General features: G+C 33.4%; 3 protein-coding genes across 6 annotated transcripts; all 3 read left to right on the top strand.

Moving 5' to 3' along the window:
• The first annotated feature begins 354 nt into the window (after positions 1 to 354).
• On the top strand, positions 355 to 6,203 carry LOC123693515 (spondin-1-like). 2 transcript variants are annotated; one of them, XM_045638660.1, is made up of 10 exons: positions 355 to 523; positions 1,040 to 1,223; positions 1,324 to 1,535; positions 1,705 to 1,896; positions 1,965 to 2,171; positions 2,262 to 2,519; positions 2,660 to 2,852; positions 3,055 to 3,142; positions 3,476 to 3,647; positions 6,022 to 6,203. In XM_045638660.1, the coding sequence occupies exons 2-10, from the start codon at positions 1,052 to 1,054 to the stop codon at positions 6,139 to 6,141; spliced, it is 1,614 nt and encodes a 537-aa protein (XP_045494616.1). In that variant the 5' UTR covers positions 355 to 523; positions 1,040 to 1,051; the 3' UTR covers positions 6,142 to 6,203. The 2 variants fall into 2 exon arrangements, with proteins under 2 accessions (XP_045494616.1, XP_045494615.1); XM_045638659.1 differs by having other exon boundaries at positions 3,055 to 3,172.
• Positions 6,204 to 6,726: 523 nt separating this feature from the next.
• On the top strand, positions 6,727 to 10,615 carry LOC123693513 (spondin-1-like). The gene is made up of 10 exons (XM_045638654.1): positions 6,727 to 6,875; positions 7,429 to 7,605; positions 7,721 to 7,932; positions 8,076 to 8,267; positions 8,479 to 8,685; positions 8,831 to 9,085; positions 9,283 to 9,454; positions 9,772 to 9,829; positions 10,124 to 10,295; positions 10,410 to 10,615. Exons 1-10 carry the CDS (start codon positions 6,860 to 6,862, stop codon positions 10,521 to 10,523), a joined length of 1,575 nt encoding a protein of 524 aa, XP_045494610.1. The 5' UTR covers positions 6,727 to 6,859; the 3' UTR covers positions 10,524 to 10,615.
• Positions 10,616 to 15,144: 4,529 nt separating this feature from the next.
• LOC123693514 (tubulin-specific chaperone C) lies at positions 15,145 to 17,714 on the top strand. Of its 3 annotated transcripts, XM_045638658.1 has the most exons (4): positions 15,145 to 15,366; positions 15,560 to 15,800; positions 16,271 to 16,372; positions 16,426 to 17,714. In XM_045638658.1, exons 2-4 carry the CDS (start codon positions 15,699 to 15,701, stop codon positions 17,395 to 17,397), a joined length of 1,176 nt encoding a protein of 391 aa, XP_045494614.1. In that variant the 5' UTR covers positions 15,145 to 15,366; positions 15,560 to 15,698; the 3' UTR covers positions 17,398 to 17,714. The 3 variants fall into 3 exon arrangements, with proteins under 3 accessions (XP_045494614.1, XP_045494613.1, XP_045494612.1); XM_045638657.1 differs by having other exon boundaries at positions 15,560 to 15,693; positions 16,271 to 17,714; XM_045638656.1 differs by having other exon boundaries at positions 15,560 to 15,741; positions 16,271 to 17,714.
• Positions 17,715 to 18,845: the final 1,131 nt, after the last annotated feature.

The following is an 18,845-nucleotide window of genomic DNA, read 5'->3' as shown; positions in this document are numbered from 1 at the left end:
CATTGCTGCCTGCTGGTCAATCCGTTCAATGTCCTTTAAAAAACAGATGAGTTGGTTCGTTTGCTAATGGAAGGATAGAATTATACCTACAACAAGCCTACAACCCTCCTACAACAAAAATATTATGATTTAGAAACAAAAGACAAACGAAATTAACAATTTTCACTTATTATAACTAGAAAGCACACAGAAGAAAGCTTACACTTAAAAAAGTAAAAAAAATTAAGTAACCCATGTAACCCGTTATTTTTTATAATAATCATGTTATTTTTCATATCTATACAAAACATATCGACCATAAAATATTAACAAGTAGGTAGGTATCCAACTATTAACGAATGGGGTCACAATGAAAAAGATCCGCAATATCTCATGTCCTAAGCACATATCAATCATTTAAAAATGTAACCAGATACTCTTCTTATTTCATGTCACGGATCTTCTCATCAGACTTTATACAGCTTCCTTTTCAGTTAAATGGTCATTCTTAAGACCAACATTACGACGGACACACCTTGTTGTGGTAAGAGACATTTTCAATATAATTTAGATACCTATAGTTTTTGTTTTTAATTTTGAGTTTTTTAAGGCATAATATCTATCAAGTGTGTATCTGTAAGTGATTAATGATTATTACCAGGGTGAAACTTCACTTCACCCCCGCGTCCGCGTTAAAATGTAGTAGCCCTTCTGGCTAACATTGAGAAACGCTAACATTGAGAAACACCTTAAAAAAAAATGTGATTATTAAATTATTTTTCTAATTTGAAAGGAGACCGTAAAAAGTGGACCCTGGTGGTAAAATAAACTTAATATTATTATTTGGTAAGAAATATCCAGAAAATATATTATTAACTTCTATTTTCAATTCATTTTTCCTATATCCCAAGGTTGCCTGGAAGAAATCGCTTTTAAGAGATAAGGCCGCCAAATTATTGTACATTTATTTTAAGTTACATATCGTTTCTGTAAATTTTGTTCTTGTGTGCATTGTACAATAAAGGTTTTTTCTATTCTTTTCTATTCTAACTTCTTGCAGATAAAAGACGTCATGCCAGGGCCACTCATATGGGTTTTATTTTTATTGCTACAAGGAGGTTTTGCCTTCCGCTGTGAACGCCGACCTTATGGATCGCTCACACAACCGTCGGCACCAGATGGCAGATTTAAGTTGGTTGTAGAAGGAGCTGATGATAGTTACATGCCAGATCAACTTTATATTGGTACCTATGTTTATTTATTACAAAGAGATATAGCAGAATTAAAATATGTATACGACTCCTGTACGTAATCCTATACCTACATTCGTATTATTTTTTGCAGTTAAAGTAACGGAAACGGATGGCGAATCTAGGTTTATAGGTTTTATGATATCTGCTGAAGGTGATATAAAACAGGATCCCAAAAATCCGAGGAAGATAATAGCTCTCTCACCAGGCGACTTGAGGCCACAAAACTTGTTCTCGGCGAAATTCAGTGATCGCTGTCTCAATTCTGTGGAACATGCTTCTGCTACTCCGAAATCTGTTGTTGAGGTAAGTAATAAAAATCTTGTTAAAATGCTTTCCTATTTCTTTTATTTTGTTGTTTTACTAAATTTTATAACCGTCTTAGGTCGATATTATTTACGCTGTAAAATGCTACGACCTCTGTATGAAGGGATATGATAGTATTAATTTTCAATTCAATTATAATGTTTTGTAGATTTATTGGCAAGCACCTCCATCAGGAAATGGATGTGTTACGCTACGAGCGATGGTCGCTGAGAATGAGGAAGAATGGTATGAGGATGGAGCGCCATTATCTTTAAAGCTATGTGAGGATATGCGTCAATCAGACGACGTAACGCCTCAACTAAATTACGAATGTGATATTTGTGACGAGGCTAAATATGAGGTAATTTCTGTCACTTAGGAGAAGAAACATATAAATAGCCAGATTTCATAAAATAAGTTACCTTTTAGATTTCTTTTACTGGAATTTGGTCGAGAAATACTCACCCACGTCTCTATCCTGAAAATGATTGGATTCCAAAGTACAGTGATCTTGTTGGAGCATCCCATGGTATAGATTTTTTCCTCTGGGCTCCTGGTTCTCTAGCTACCGATGGGCTTAAAGAAATGGCGGAATATACGAACACGTCCAAATTAGAACTAGAAATACGTGAAAAGGTAAATACATAATTGCATACACTGATTCTTTCCCATGAGACGTACTTTATCCTTTTTTGTTTTTTGTAATTGATGACCATTTTCATGCAGATTGGAGACGGAGTAAGAACGTTAATAAAAGGAAAAGGACATGGGTACCGTAAAATGAACAATCCAACTTACGCCTTCTTTCGTGCTGATAAAACTAACCATCTCGTAACTGCTGCTATTGGTCTACACCCGTCACCTGACTGGTTTCTTGGAGTCAGCAGATTTGAGCTTTGTCAAAAGGATAATACGTGGTTACCAGAACGGGAGTTGAATTTGTATCCTTGGGATGCAGGAACTGATAGTGGTGTATCTTATGAGGTGTTTTAATCGTATTTTGTTAAGGATCAGCTTGATAAATTTCCAATATATCATTGTGTGCACTGAACAAAGGTCATATTTTTATTACCTGCTTTGTGAACAGGATCTTATACGTTTTGATGTTTTTAATTTCTTTGCAGTCGGGAAATTTCCCCACATTTCCTCAAGATTCTATATCACGCGTACAAACTAGTTCTTATGATAAGAACTCGCCATTTTACGAAATGGACATGAAGGATCTGCATCCGTTTGGGAAATTACACATTAAACTAATAAAAACTTATCAAAAAGAGTGTGAAAGTGACAAGGAGACTGAAACAGAGCCACCTACAGGTACATAATATATGAATGATTTAGTTGTTCTTATCCAAGATACTATGAAGTAATATTTTAAAATAATTATAATACGAAATTCACCAGATTGGCATAGACCAGGAGAACCATTTATTAGAACTTATTCGTTTCAAATAGGTATCAATAAAAGTTCACGTAATTTTTGTCACACCTTAATAACTATCACATCTTATGTCAATAGATGAAACAACACCAACATCAACCACTGTAACCGAAGAAACAGAAGAACCAGGTGAAGAGAGACCTTCGGAACCAGACGAGCCTTCCAGGTATCAATACACAGATTCTGAGCATCGTGGGTGAGCGTCAGTTAGTTATTTATCAAACAACCCGCCAATTGACGGTGAGGGTATTCTTTCTCTTTATCGGTCTTCCTGTTGATCCTATTATACGTAAGCCATTAAGAGATTTCAAAAATGGATAAAATACTTAATTATCAATGATTTTTGTCTTGCACTATCGTTTGCTTTAGTCCAACGAAATATTATAATGCGGAGAACAATTTGCATAATTGAAGTAAGACAAAAGAAAGAAGGGTGTGACAAAACTAGCTTAAAAAGCAGAACCATCGAAAGCTTCTATAAAAATATCACATATTACAGTGAATCGCCTCTAGTGACGGACCCAGAGTCGTCAGAAGACTGTCCAATGACGCAATGGCTGGAGTGGGGCCCGTGTGAGGGGCCGTGTGAAGGTGACAGGGTGGTGGGTTACCAGTCAAGAGAACGGTTCCACTTGGTTGATGGGGTGGCTGTTGAGAAATATGATCCTAATGTAAGTTTATCGTTATATTTTGCTCTACCTTAATACTATTGTAAAATATAAAATATTGGAGGTAGTTAAACAAAATGAAATTAACTAGGAAAATCTTTCCTTTCGTATATAAAATGCCAATTATTCATAATGAAATAATTTCCAAGTATGTTCATATATTAGCATCATTCGGAATTCTAAGTTATTTTGAATACTGAATAATAAGTACTCTTTAAAAAGTAATGCTAACAAAAGCTATCTATATACATATAATAAATCTGTAGAAGGGTCAATTCTGTACATTGAAAATATTGAAAAAATAAATAGCAGGGGGTGTTACTGGATCGATACCAAACCCAAATATGTGATTAAAAAAATTTTTGTCTGTCTGTCTGTCTGTCTGTCTGTCTGTCTGTCTGTATGTGAAGGCATCACGTGAAAACTAGCGGTTCGATTTCGATGAAACTTGGTATAATTATACCTTATTATCCTGGGCGTAAAATAGGATACTTTTTATCCTGGAAAAATACGTAGAAAAAAAATTATCTTAATTTTTCAGTTTTATCCATAGACGTTGTTCCGTAGAACCGCGAACACACGTTGCATATTATTATAGGCCTAGCCGTATTTGGGAATTGGGTCCAATAGATATCTATAAGATGTTATTGTCAGAGGTACTCAAAATGGATAAATAAACCATCCACGCGAAGACCGACATCCGCGCGGACGGAGTCGCGGGCGGAAGCTAGTCTAAAATAAAGCATTTTAAACGTGTTTTTGGTAAAGCACGAGAACGGGAAGTGTCCCGTGAGTTACCTACTAGTGAGTTACCTACTAGTGAGTTACCTGTAGGTATAATTGGCCGTAGATAAGCAAAAAGGATCCAACCCACAACATGACCGAAAATGAGTTAAATATACCAAACTGCTCGTCTAGGTCAATATTTTCGATTAGCAAAAACAATCCAAGTAAAATATGAATATTTTGACGTTAAATTGACACTGGGTACCAACCCACATGTATGGAGAAGCCATATTTTAGTTTCGTAAAAACAATCCATTCTTCTTGGATCATATTGTAAAACGCTCAGTCTAAGAAACTAACACAAAACTAAAATGTTTAAAAAAATCCAAAAGCATGTGGATCCTTTTAGATATTTAATTTTTATGATATTATGATGCAATAGATAAATCACTAAAAAGATTCAGAAAGCATGGATCTCTTTTGTTAAACTGAATTTTGTAGAAATGTATACTGGTTTAATAACAAAAACGATTCAGAACATTTGGATAGACTGAATATTATGTATTTAAAGCTTGAGGCGTTAGGCATGCATTAAGTTCACACTCCAAGTATCTTGATCGGGTCACACATCTTTGCCTTTTTTATACCGATTTTTCTAAAATAGAAGCACTTCGAAAATACCTGAAAAAATTTACGAAGCTGACGAACATGTCGAAGTAACAAAAAAAAATTACTCGCACAACTATCGATCACGCGCTCATGTGATCTTTATTACCTTCATTCAAGAATTGCCTATAGAAGACTGTAAGGTTTGTTGGGGATATAAATTATTAAGACTGAAATCGATTGTATGCGCACCTCCATCGACTAAACAGTTTAGTCATGTTGAATTCAAGAGGAGAATACAGCTCGACAGATCAGTTTAGTCGATGCAAAAGTTGTATGTATGGGCGGGCTCGAAAGGTAAATCTTCGGAGGTATCTGATAATGATTTTCAATGACTATGGCCAAATGTTAAAGAAAAGCCCAATTAGACGATTTGGAGTCAATCTTTGACTATTTATCTAAATACTGCCTGGATTTCTATAAATCAATCCAAGGGGGCAATCCAGGACTTCATGACGATGTAGATATGGCGATGAACCGGACTTTGCACACGAAGAAGAATAGTAAATCGGATAGAATTAATATGTTTTATATAAATAATGAAAAAAAAATTGAAAGTTAGTTGTTTTATTTATGAAATTAAAAAAAAAATAAGGATCTTAGTAGCAATTAGCTACTTTGAATCGTTTTTGCGAAATGAAAATTCACTTATCATAATTGAAAATAGGTTTTATCAAAAAGGATCCTAACACACATTTAGCTGAATATTTCAAGAAATAAAACTAAATTCAATAAAATTTGTTTGTAAGAATAAAATATACATTGACACACACACTTTTCCTTAAGAAGCAATTAACACAAGCAAGTCTTTATATGAACAAACACAGGTTAAACTTCAAACTTCAATAACTCAAAAGTAACATTTTGTGGGTTGGATCCTTTTTGGTTATCTACGGCCAATTGTTATTCTGAGGTCTTACAGACCTATATCTACATGCAGCTCTAGTTTCTGATAAGTTATAATGTAATAAAATTCGCGTTGCAGGTGGATCCTTCAACAAGAAAAGAAGTTCCAAGGTTTTGCAAAAACCATTATGAAGACTTTGAAAGAAGAGAATGTGAAGATGATTGCATTGACTTGAAAGATAGTAACGAAGTGCGATAATAATGTAAAGATAAAATAGGAGCTTACACTACTTATACAATATACAGTATACTTACAAAGAGTTTCACTTAAATATGTAGTATGTATGTATTCTATAGAGTTCTAAATAAATTGTACGCTATTTTAACCGTTTCATTTTTACTTATTTGAATTTGAATCCTTCTCTTTATTCTTTACGCGCGCGCGGTTTCTCCCCCGTGGCTCCACTCCTGTTGGTCGTAGCGTGATGATCTATACTCTATAGCCTCGATAAATAAGCTATCTAACACCGAAAGAATTTTTCAAATCGGACCAGTAGTTCCCGATATTAGCGCGTTCAAACAAACAAACAAACTCTTCAGCTTTATAATATTAGTATAGATTATCTCTTCATAAATAAGGAGCTTTAACAAATAACAGCTGATTTAAAAAGTATATTTAAAGTCAAAGTAAATAAAATGAATCCTCTGAAATCAAGAAGAAATGCTACTTAGTCGAATCATAGTACCGCAGTACGAATGAAAAGGCTAAATTTTATAGAAATTAGAAATGAACATCTCTTTTTCGCTATTAAAGAGCAATATTCACATTCTCACAACAACGTATTTTGATTAAGTACTTACACTAGACGCATGAGATGATTCTATTAATGTGTCACTCCGATTAAAACAATTTAAACCAAATTCAGTAGTTACATCACTTTTGAGTAACATGCACTGTGGCATAAATTTTGTTGACCATGTTGAAATATTTTGGTAAGTTTTTTGTTTCTTGTAGATAAAGATATTGCCCGTATCTAATTGTTGCATGTTTTGCGTTGTGCTACTAAAATATGCAAAAACAAATGAATATACCTACCTGCTTAGGAAACATTATAAAATACTGATGTAAATGTGAAACTTCTGTGATAATCATTTCGGATTCTGAAAAGTTATCATCAAACAGCTGCCATACTTTCCTAAATTAAAGTATTCCTACTATAAATGGTTAGCCCGGCTTTTCTAGAACCTAGAGAAATATAGGTAAAAAAACCATTCGACTTGACGCGATGTCGGCGCTTTCTTCATAATAAAATAAGTACCTATAGGTATAATACATATAGGTAGGTACTAATTAAAGCAGATGTAATAGTGAGATATATGGTTATAGGGAACTATAGGTAACTACATACCTACTCTCAAATGTTAAATCTGATGCTTACTGCTTTTTTACCATTTCCAAGCAGTTCTATAGTTTCCTAAATTTTTATGTCATTTCGATTTATATGTATGTTTTAATTGTATCTTTAACCAAATTGCTACTGCTTAGGTCACAACATCGTATACTTGGTATTAATTTTCAATGTATGCCAATGTAACGAAAATGTATGTGATCGACGTCCATTGGGAACTAAAACCGAACCGTTACCTCCGGATAACAGATTCAAAATCGAAATAGTCGGTATTGGCAATAACATGCAGTATATACCCTTACGACAATATCGAGGTAAGTATGAAACTCATTCAGTATCATGCGATGTAATAAGAAATTAAATAATATCCAAGTACCAATCACGTTTATTGGAAAATTTTAAATTATGTCATCTATAACCTATTTCCAGTTCGCCTGTCCGCAACGGGTGAGGGGTCGACATTTATTGCTTTTACAATAGCTGCTCGTGAAGACACCAAATATAATGACAAAAATCCTAGGAAACCAATACTGCTAGACCCAGGGTTCATTAAAGTCTCGCCAGATTTTCCTTCGATACCGAGCCCTAATTGCAAGAATTCAGTCATACAATCGGATATTACACCCAAAAAATTCGTGGAGGTAATATTTTATACCTAAGCTTTTTTTGTATTCTATTGTACCATTTTTTGTGCTCAAGGTAATGGTCTAGTACCCTACCCTTAAGCGAACATTAATTAAATTCATATTCAATCAAAGCACTGCATTAAATACTTTATTTTTAGGTATTATGGCTAGCACCCCCCAAAGACAATAAATGTGTAACGATATATGCAGTTTTGGCGGTAAAACCAGATGTATGGTACAATTTTGAAGGGCCGCTATCCAAACTTGTTTGTGAAGATCGTCGTAATGTGGAGGACATGCAACCGCCAGAAAACGATGATTGTCGTATTTGCGAAGATGCTAAATATTTGGTAAGTCCATCATAGATTGCTTACCAGTTGGCAGTTTTGTTCTGCTTTTAAATTGTTTATGTCAATGATCAGTTAGAAACAGGTCCATGCTAGTGAACTTTAAAATTTATAGCTACATTTTACATTCATATAGAAAATGGACAAGCGAGATTTTAACTGAAGTAATGACGTACAAATATCTATCTATATCAACCATTTTTCTGATCAATAGCTTACATTTGATGGAATTTGGTCCTACAATACACACCCGCAAATGTTTCCAAACACAAAAGAGCTAGCTCGATTCAGTGATGTCGTCGGTGCGGCCCACAATAAAAATTATAATATTTTTAATTCCAACTCCGTGGCCAGTCACGGGCTCAAGATGTTAGCTGAACAGGGCAATACGACTAAATTGGAGATGGAGATTCTAGCTCAGGTAGGTTAAGATTTTGTATGACTAAAGGCTGAACCTTTAACTTCTTTTGTTTTATTTTACCACGTTCTAGAACTCCCTAGTTGAATAGAAAAGTTGTCATAATGTTATAAATTAATAAACAATAATAAATACTTTGGAAATTTAGCTAGGATCATCAGTTCGCTCGCTAATAAAGGCGTCTGGACAGCCCAAACCCAATATGGCCACAACAACGACATTCAGGGTATCCAAAGAGTATCACCTCGTGTCGCTGGTGACAGCCATATTACCGTCACCTGATTGGTTCCTTGGCGTTTCTAATATGGAGATGTGCGATGCGGCAACTGGTGTCTGGGCACCGAACTTGACGTTGAATATTTATCCGTTGGATGCCGGTACGGATAGCGGTGCAACGTTTGAGGTATGTTGAAATTTAAACGATCAAAATCCGATAGCGATAGGGTGGACAATTATTATGCTTATTTTGTCGAGTAAAATTTTGATAAGCACATAAAATATATAAACGGGCATTACCTACCAGTCAGTAAAATGTCTACTTTTAGAACTAGATTTACTTAATTATATGTTTAAAGAATCTTAATTATTTTCATTTTGTAGGCATCGAACGACGATACTATGCCACCGCAACAGGTTGCCTCTGCGCCGATTAATAAGGAAGTCCCAAAGGAACAAATGAAGCCTTTTGCGAAACTGAGATTTGAGTTAATAAGAACATACTTGACATCAGAATGTGAAATTGAAACTTCTTCAGCTCCGGATACAAGACAAGGTGAGAAATAATTAATCTATACTATAAAAATGAATCGCAAAATGTGTTGGTAAGCGCATAACTCGAGAACGGCTGAACCGATTTCGTTAATTCTTTTTTTATAATATTCCTTGAAGTACGAGGATGGTTCTTATGGAGAGAAAACGTAAACATGTACCACAGGCGAAGCCGGGGCGGACCACTAGTAACATATATTTCATTTATTTATCATAGGAAAATCCTCGTCACGTTTTTAAGTCAATCCATTGATTGCTTTTAAGCTAACGGGCTATCTCCTCGCTATATTTTCTAATCTTATGTTTTTACGCCTATTTCAGTTCTAGACAAAGGTTCTAGTGAAAACAGTTATATTCCTGAGACATCTCCTGAACCAGAGTAAGTATTTATAAAAAAAAAACGTTTAAAAGATCGTTAAAAATAATTTTCCTAAATATAATACTAAAACAATTTTTTTAACAACCGTACGTAGGAGTGGTTGTGGGTTCGATTTTCCCTACTAAATATATTTCTTTTGACCCCTTAAAAACTAGAAATACTTTTTTTACAAAATGTAAATATGAATGGCTATGATCAGCTGTTACCTATAGTCTAAATTTCACATAGCCTGTTGGTACTACATCAACATTAACAACATAATGTGAAATATTAAAAAAATAAACTCCATTCCAGACAACCAATACTTCCGATAGATCCGGATTCTTCACCGGACTGTCCCATCACGGAATGGGAAGAATGGTTGCCCTGTGAAGGCGAGTGCGAGGGCGGTAAATTGCAAGGCTTTCAAAGCCGCTTTCGGTATCATATTGTTGATGAGGTTCCCGTCGGAAAATATAGTGAAAACGTGAGTACACCCGCCAACATGGGGACTGAATTAATAGTAATAGTGATTTTATTTTGTCCAGATTATTTTTGGTAGTAAATTTAATGCAAAAAAAAAATGTTTTTTTTTTTCTAGAGCGCTTCATTCGCTGATAAAGAAGTGTCACCATATTGTTTAGAGAATTACGACGACAGTGAGATACAAGAATGTGAAGATACATGTGATGAAGATGAGGAAGAAAATGCTTAATATTCATCGGCAAATAAAAACAATGACCTAAAGAAAGATATTAAAAAATGGGCCCAATATTCCATTTACATAAATAAAAATGCATTTGATTACATATAATAATACTTAGTTTTATTTAAAAATATAAATAAATAAGTGGACTTGAATTATTGAAGTTAATTTATTTGTAGACTAGCATTCCGCCCGCGGCTTCGCCCGCGTTAAAAAAAACCCGCATAGTTCCCGTTCCTGTGGGATTTCCGGGATATACATATATGTTTATCCAAGTTACCCTCTATATATGTATACTAAATTTCAATGTAATCTTCAGTAGTATTTGCGTGAAAGAGTGAGTAGGTACATCCATCCTCACAAACTTTCGCATTTATTATAAGTATTACATTTCCCAACGTGTAGAATCAACAAAGCTAAAAACAGTGTAATATTTATGGCTATTAAAATATTATATAATATTAAATAATACATCATTTATTTTGATAAGGGTTAATACCAAGGTACAAATAAAGAGCTTTTTGTAGCGGTGGTATTTTAATTTCTTTTTTTCAATAAAAAAACGCTTATTGTGACATGACTGTAATAGTTAGAGATATGCTGCCGCTGATTTTTTGTAGACAATGGTGTGTTCTAAAAAAATGTAGTATATCATTTTGTTCTATCATCAACAGTTTTCGCAGCGCACGCGATGTAAGGTAGTTTTTTGATATTTTTTTCACACCTTGGATTACGTTATCGTAATTTTAGTAAGGATGCCTATTTTTTTTGAAAATGAAATATAGCCTATGTCACTCAGAAATGATGTAGCTTTCCAACAGTGAAAGAATTTTTCAAATCTGCCAAGTAGTTTCGGAGCCTATTCAATTCATACAAACAAACAAACAAAAAATCAAACCTTTCCTCTTTATAATATTTGTATAGATTAATCGCATTCAAAGAGTAGTTAGTTATTAATAAAACTAAAACTTGCCGTCACCTGTTAGCTGTCCAACTGCGTGCATGTGAGGGTTCAAAAGTAAGAGCAATATTACTTGCTCTGTGAGTAAGAGTTTAAGGAGCATAATATTTCGGTCATATTCGATTTTTTACGCCATACCATCAATTGAGTATTTGAATAAAAATTTTTTTTGTGCTATTAATGGAAAGATTATATATTAGTTTTATAACAAAACTATTTTTTTTTTTAATTTTTTTTTTTGCAATAATTCAAAAGTTATTTCAAAATAAAAATTTGTCTTTGAATCCAGTACCGAAAACACACCGACAACTCCCGAAGCGTCACCCGGACGCGTGTGACGTCATAATGTTAGTTTTCACACATTGCAGTTGATCTTGCAGTTGATACAAAAACAACTAAAACATTTTGACGTCACATCTATGGTGACCAGTCATGGCGCGTATATAGACACGTGATTTTAATTTAAATTTCATCAATTTTTAATTGCATAAAGTTAATTGAAAAAAAATTTTTTTTGGAGTTTTTTGCATTAAATATCAATATTATTAATAACTAATAAGGTTTTAAGATACATAAAAAAAAATCAATAATTTTTTTTATTCAAATACTCAATCCATACTAATATTATAAATGCGAAAGTAACTCTGTCTGTCTGTCTGTTACTCAATCACGCCTTAACTACTGAACCAATTTGCATGAAATTTGGTATAGAGATATTTTGGTACCCGAGAAAGGACATAGGATAGGTTTTATCCCGGAAATCCCACGGAAACGGGAACTATGTGGGTTTTGCTTTGACTGCGCGGGCGATGCCGCGGGTGGAAAGCTAGTTACCTATATTTTATATACCATGAGCAATGTATCGATATATGAAAAAAGAAATATAAGAAAAATATGGTCAGATATGCTATTTTCTTGCTATTTTGCTATTTATACTCTCGATTTTTCACACTCTTTACTCCAAAAAGTAAATGTAGGTTAATGTACATATTTGGTCTGATCACAGGGTCTGATCCACGTCTGACCGATGTTAGGCTAAACGTAGTGATTATATCCTCTTTGGTTAGACTTATGTTAGGTAACTAATTTTTAAGGCCGCGTTTCCACCTGCAAGAAAACTTCCGCGAGAAGTGTCCGACAGTCTGTCTGACAGCAACTTGCAAGTCTACTTGCAGGTGGAAACGCCGAGTTTACACATGAAAGCTGCTGTCAGACAGACTGTCGGACAGTTCTTGCAGAAGTTTACTTGCAGGTGGAAACGGGGCCTAACAACCGACGAAGGGAATGAAAAATTTTCAATATTACGTCTTAATAATACTTTATCTGTGACATTTGCTACGTCTGTAAAATTTTCTTACGTCATCACCATTATCATGCGACTAGTGTTGCCGAACTATCGATAGTTTGACTATCGATAGTTGACCTTGAAAATAAGTCAGAATATCGATAGCACTATCGATAGTATCGATATTATCGATACTATCGATACTATCGATAGCGTTAATCATGGAATACTATTGATGAACTGCAATAGTATCGATAAAATCGATAGTATTGATTGCCAGTAGTTGCTATACTATCGATACTGTCGATACTATCGATACTATTGCTACTGAATATTGCAACTACAATCGATACTATCGATAGTACTGATACTATCGATAGTTTTGAGCTATCGATAGTAGTAAATTGTGCAATAGTATTGTTCACGATTTCTTGGTATAATGGGTCAGTCAGTGTCACCGACCCATATTATGACTCAGTTTAAAAGTTAAGACTAGTATTTGGTTTAATCGTTGTAATAAAGAGACTTTCTTTTTTTCCTATTGTTTTGTGGGATCGTTTTCCCTAATTTTTTTTTTTTAGCAATACTATCGAGAAAAAGGTCACTATCGATGGGACGATATTATCGATAGTATCGACACTATCGATAGTATCGATAGTTCGTTCGATATTGAGCTTCGATAGTATCGACACTATCGATAGTATCGATAGTTCGTTCGATATTGAGCTTCGATAGTATCGATACTATCGATGGTATTGCTATGTGTCGATAGTATTTACGCTTATAGGACTATCGATACTATTGCTTTTCCCCAACTATCGATAGTTAATCGATAGACTATCGATAGTGGACTATCGAGCGGCAACACTACATGCGACATTTTGTGGACATCAGGGGGGGCACACTCAAAACTGTCATGTAAACGCATAGACGACAGCGACGCGGGCGGTGAGTGGTATAACTAAAATTAAAAAAAAGCCGCCATCTTGTAATGATGTGCGACTGTCATTGTCAACCATAGAGGAAGGATGTATATGTTGTCAACCATAGTTTTCAACTTTCGGACGGACGTTGATGCGATTTCGAGGTTATCTCATTAATTGTTTTTGTTAAAAATATATCTGGTTATCTTTTAAGTTTTTGTTTTGGTTAAGTTTTGTTTTGTGATTTTGTTACTTGTTTTATTATTGTTAACTGTTGTGAACGTTGTGATCATGAGTTTTCAACGGAGGAGAAAACACGCTAGAAGCTTAGAACTTTTTAAAAACTTGAGAATCCTGCCTCTTGCATGTATTTATATCAAAGAAATTTGTATTTTCATAAAAAAACATCCTCAATATTTTAAAACTAATAAAGAAATTGGAAAATTAACAAGATATCCAAACAATTTGTTTTATTGTATGTATGTATGTTTAATGTTTTAATGTATGTTTTTACCGAGGCCTAAATTAACTTTGTACAAAAAAAATGTTCCTTATATAGGTATTCAGATATTTAATAAAATCCCAAAAGACTTGCAAGGGGTTCCTCTTCCAGGATTTAAAAATAAATTTAATAAATACTTATTAGAGAATTGTTTTTACAACCTAAATGAATTTCTGTATGATATGAAAAATGTCTAAATAATATAAAATAATGATATTGATATTAATTGATTGACTGTATGACTAATGATTTATGTATAACCTAATTTTAAATGACAATACTCCTGACTCGTATTTTTACTATAAATATCTAATCATTTTCATTCATTATGTCAATTAATAATAATTATTGTATGCTATGTAGTTATAGTAAAAACATGAATGTTCCTTAATTCTGATCTTAATATCTTTGTATGTACCATGTTTTTATGCAATAAATGATTTATTTATTTATTTATTTAGAACAAAAGCTTTAGTTATTTCAGTGACTGCACTGAAATAACTAAAACTTTTGGTTTTAGCAGATTTTAGAGGTTTTAGCAAGTGTATAGTACCTATATAAATCTCAATTTCAATTTAATAAACGTGAATACCGCTAAAGAAATTGTTTTTTATTCTCACCCCTGGTTGCCCTCATTACTTATTTATTATTTACTCAACTTACAAGGCAACTTATGGAGTGAGAGTATGTTTACAAAAATATTACTAACGCCACAAAAAGAGTGTTGTCACGAAAACGACGCTTTTCTTGGTGTTAGTAATATTTTTGTAAATATACTTTCGCTCCATATCTGGTGCTAAATGTCGATATGCATACTGCATAGCTATATATATATATTTTCCCCTTTTAAAGCATTAGTTATCCTACAAAGTTGCAGATGGCAGCACGTTCCATACATGCACTTATTACCACAGAGTAGCCACTCTATCTCAGTTATACATCCTTCCTCTATGGTGGACATTTTGTAGTTTGTAATAATCTTGGTTCTTGAAACAAGATTTCTATTAAAAGTGAAACAAAATATAAATTCACCATTTAGGTGTGTGTTATTATGCTTGAAAAGAAGCCCAGTCCAAAATATAAACGCATATTGGGAAGAGCTGTGGGAGCGGTAATTTTGGCAGAGCTCGCCGGCATTACAGTTGGTTATGGTCTTTGGTACAAATTAAATACAGACAGAGGTAACTTTTTACTGAATTTACTAATTTTTTCAAAGACAAATTCAATATTGTAGTTTTAAACCTCTCTTTTGCATTTTTGTCAAATAGAAGCCAATAAGTATGACATCTGTATGTAGGGTTGCATTCATGTCAGAATTCATAGAAAATTTTAAACCAAATTTGTGAATCTTTATAATTTTTACGCCTTTTACAGACTTTCGTTTGTATATGCACAAAAATTACGACTGGTTATTAAACCGATACTATTCGTTGGGTGAATCGGTTGGAGGATTGAAAACTAGAGAACAAGATCAGAAAATTTGGAAAACATCAGGGGAGATCTAACTGGTGAGATGAGTGTAGCTGCTAGGTCTGCGTTCTGGATTATCTCCATTGGTACAGTCAGTTTTGGCCTCTTCACATTTTTCAAACCTGATGATGACTTACTTAAGCAGGTCATTACTTTTGAATATCATATAATATAGTGTTTGGTCACTGATTTGTTGTGGTTTTCTACTAAATGTTTTGTGTGCTAATGTGTTTAAAGTAACAAATTTATAAAATACATGCATTGTTGATTAATATTGATTGTATGGTTGAGTAGCTTTTAATGTGATTGTTTTATAAAAAAAAAAGTAAATTCTTATCATTTTTTAAATTTACTAACAGTTCTGAGGACTGGGTACATTAATTGTACCACAGTCAACCCTGGTAAAGACAATCAGTGGTCAACTCAAGTTTCAATCATTCTTCATGCTATAAAAATATCATCATGTTTGATCAATAGTATGGTAATTCAATAAATTTAGAATTCATATAACCATTGTATGTAATTGTCACTTAATTACAGGAAAAATGAAAATTTATATGATGGTAAGTACTGTGACAGAATTTTTTATATTAATTCCTTTTGTAAAATTTTCAGTTTGATGACGAATCAAAATTTACAACGGCTAGAAAGAGTAGTCGGGATACTATAGCTGTACTAAAAGAAGCAACCAATCAAAATTCCGAAATATCCAAAAAAGTAGACGAATTGCTAAAGAGAGGAAAATGAGCGACAAGACGGCAGTTTTAGAGAGGCTTAGTAGACGTGAAGCACAGAGGATTGAGAAACTACAAAAGGCACACAAGGCAAGGGAGGAGGTTGACGCAACAAATGAGAATGAAGATTACTTTTCAGGAGCTTTCAAAATAAGGTCAGATATAATAGAACAGTTATTATCACAAGTGCCCACCTTAGAGTGTGATGTACTTCCAGGACACTTTGACAACATCAAGCGAGAAGTGAATGAACTACAAAAATTTGTTGTGACGTCTTCCTTTTTCCTAAAGGAATTCAATTTACGTAAATATCTGGGTATAGTACAAAACTTGCAGACCAAATGTTACGAACTGGAAGACAGGTATGTGCCTCGCAAGAAATTTGGCTTTACAAGGAAAAAGCTACCAAAATCGCACAGCCAGAAGCAAGATTCTGTTGATGAAAATGATGGGGCCGGCAAAACAGATAGCAATAAATGGGACGATAAGTTGTTTGGCTTTGACTCAAAAGAAAATAAAGTTTTGTCCTTGGAAAATGATGAATTGTTTCAAAGGGATGTTGCATTGCGTAACTTGAAGAACTGTACTGTAGGATTGAAAGGTGTTATGGGCACTTTGCACATAACAAATTTGGATAACTGTATAATTCTAACTGGACCAGTGACATCATCAGTTTTTATTGAAAAGTGCAACAATTGTAAAATTGTCACTGCATGCCAGCAGCTCCGAATGCACACTTCGACTAAATGTGATATATACTTGCATGTGACAAGCAAAGGAATTGTTGAAGATTGCACAGAAATTAGAACTGCACCTTATAACTTATATTACGAAGACTTAGAAAAACATTTAAATATGTCCGCATTAGATAGAAATAGTAACAACTGGGATAATTTGGACGATTTTAACTGGCTGGCTCCAGATATTCCATCTCCGAATTGGCAAATTATGGATACCGCGCATCGGATTTGTAACTGGTCAGAATGGTGGTCAAAACTACCCTCATAGTATAAAAAATTAACTATTTAAAGATGCTTATCATTGATAATTATTTATGGATAAAAAAACACATAAACATATTAATTATTAAAATACCTCATGCATATAAATTATAATAACAGATTGTCTAGATACCTTGCCTTTTTAAGTGTACCTTCAACTCAATCTTTATTTGAGGTGCTACGTCTAACAAGCTTCTAACATTGGTAGAATAGATTAAAATTTTAGTTGTAGGAAATTCATTGTATCCGCTCACTTAATGCTCTTATGTTAGCTTTATTACAATCAATGGATAACATTTATAAATAAAAGAATTTTATAATATACCAAATATACCTTCATTTTGAATCCTTTCCTCGACTTTGATCCTAATTTTATGCATTACAATATTATCTAGAAGTGTCAGATCAACAGTTTCGCAGATTTTCAAATAAAAAAAGGGCTATAAGCTTAAATTTAGTATACTTAATATTAAATATATTCTTTATAATATTATGTAAGTACTGAAGAATTTTTAATACCTATTTGATTTTCAATGTGTTTTCAAAGTTTATGTCCAATAGATGTTTCTACAAGATTGTTAGGATTAGAAATAAAAATGCGTAAGTAACAACAAATATCAATTTATTTTCTACAATAAAATACATAATAAGGACCGGTGATGACAAATCACAGTGACAACACTGATAATTATTTTTTAATTAGGCTTAGATTACAAAATAAAGTACAGATGGAGCATGACAACCGCCCGTCGCCCTTGTCAAAGAAAATACGAAATCAAAAACAAATACGTCGCTGCACCAGTGCTATAGCGCATAAAGTGTCATGCAATACGTCAAAAAGGGTTTGCAATTTTAGTAAAAAAATGCCGTCTTGTGATAATAAAACGCTGTAAAATTTGTTCCCGAAAACAAAAAAAAAGATAAAACATCGTTTCACAGGTTTTCTGTAGATTATTTGGCTGATTTATTTCTTTAATACGAATAATAATTTTACAGATATGAAGGAATACAAAACTTCAACGTATGTTGCCAGTATTTTGAAAATGAATTTGCCATTTTTATTGGTAAAACGGTAAAATGGTTAAAAGATCTTCAGGGTAATGCTGTTGGATTTTTCGATCGTGAATGTGATTATTTGTACAGTGCACTAAAGGTTCATGATAATTATTAGATTATTTTAATAAGCATAATATATTATTTTGTTACTTTTATAAAGCTTAAAAACGTCATAGTCGTTTTCGCTAGCGATTTAATTTATGTGAACTCCATGATGGATATGATGAAAATAAAATGTCCCGTATTCTCGACTAAAAACTACCGCTATTCGTATTCATATATTATGAAAAATAAAAAATAATATAATTATTATAGTTAATATTGAAACTTTTTTATGTAATTTATTTAATAAAAAATTGAATACAATTATTTTGTCCATATATAACTTTAGTAGGCAGG

The sequence above is a fragment of the Colias croceus genome, chromosome 8, assembly GCF_905220415.1.
Source record: "Colias croceus chromosome 8, ilColCroc2.1".
In the NCBI taxonomy this organism is placed as follows: domain Eukaryota; kingdom Metazoa; phylum Arthropoda; class Insecta; order Lepidoptera; family Pieridae; genus Colias; species Colias croceus.
Note: the sequence above shows the minus strand (reverse complement) of the source record. Positions and strands in the feature narration are given on the sequence as shown.

Coding starts and splice junctions, on each gene's coding strand:
- LOC123693514 (XM_045638658.1), top strand. CDS start 15,699: ATGAGTGTAGCTGCTAGGTCTGCGTTCTGGATTATCTCCATTGGTACA. Junction 15,801..16,270: donor ATGATGACTTACTTAAGCAG/GTCATTACTTTT, acceptor TAAAATTTTCAG/TTTGATGACGAATCAAAATT. Junction 16,373..16,425: donor ATTCCGAAATATCCAAAAAA/GTAGACGAATTG, acceptor GCAGTTTTAGAG/AGGCTTAGTAGACGTGAAGC.
- LOC123693513 (XM_045638654.1), top strand. Junction 8,686..8,830: donor AGATGGAGATTCTAGCTCAG/GTAGGTTAAGAT, acceptor TTGGAAATTTAG/CTAGGATCATCAGTTCGCTC. Junction 9,830..10,123: donor GAGACATCTCCTGAACCAGA/GTAAGTATTTAT, acceptor ACTCCATTCCAG/ACAACCAATACTTCCGATAG.
- LOC123693515 (XM_045638659.1), top strand. CDS start 1,052: ATGCCAGGGCCACTCATATGGGTTTTATTTTTATTGCTACAAGGAGGT. Junction 1,536..1,704: donor CTCCGAAATCTGTTGTTGAG/GTAAGTAATAAA, acceptor AATGTTTTGTAG/ATTTATTGGCAAGCACCTCC. Junction 2,853..3,054: donor TGAAACAGAGCCACCTACAG/GTACATAATATA, acceptor TTATGTCAATAG/ATGAAACAACACCAACATCA.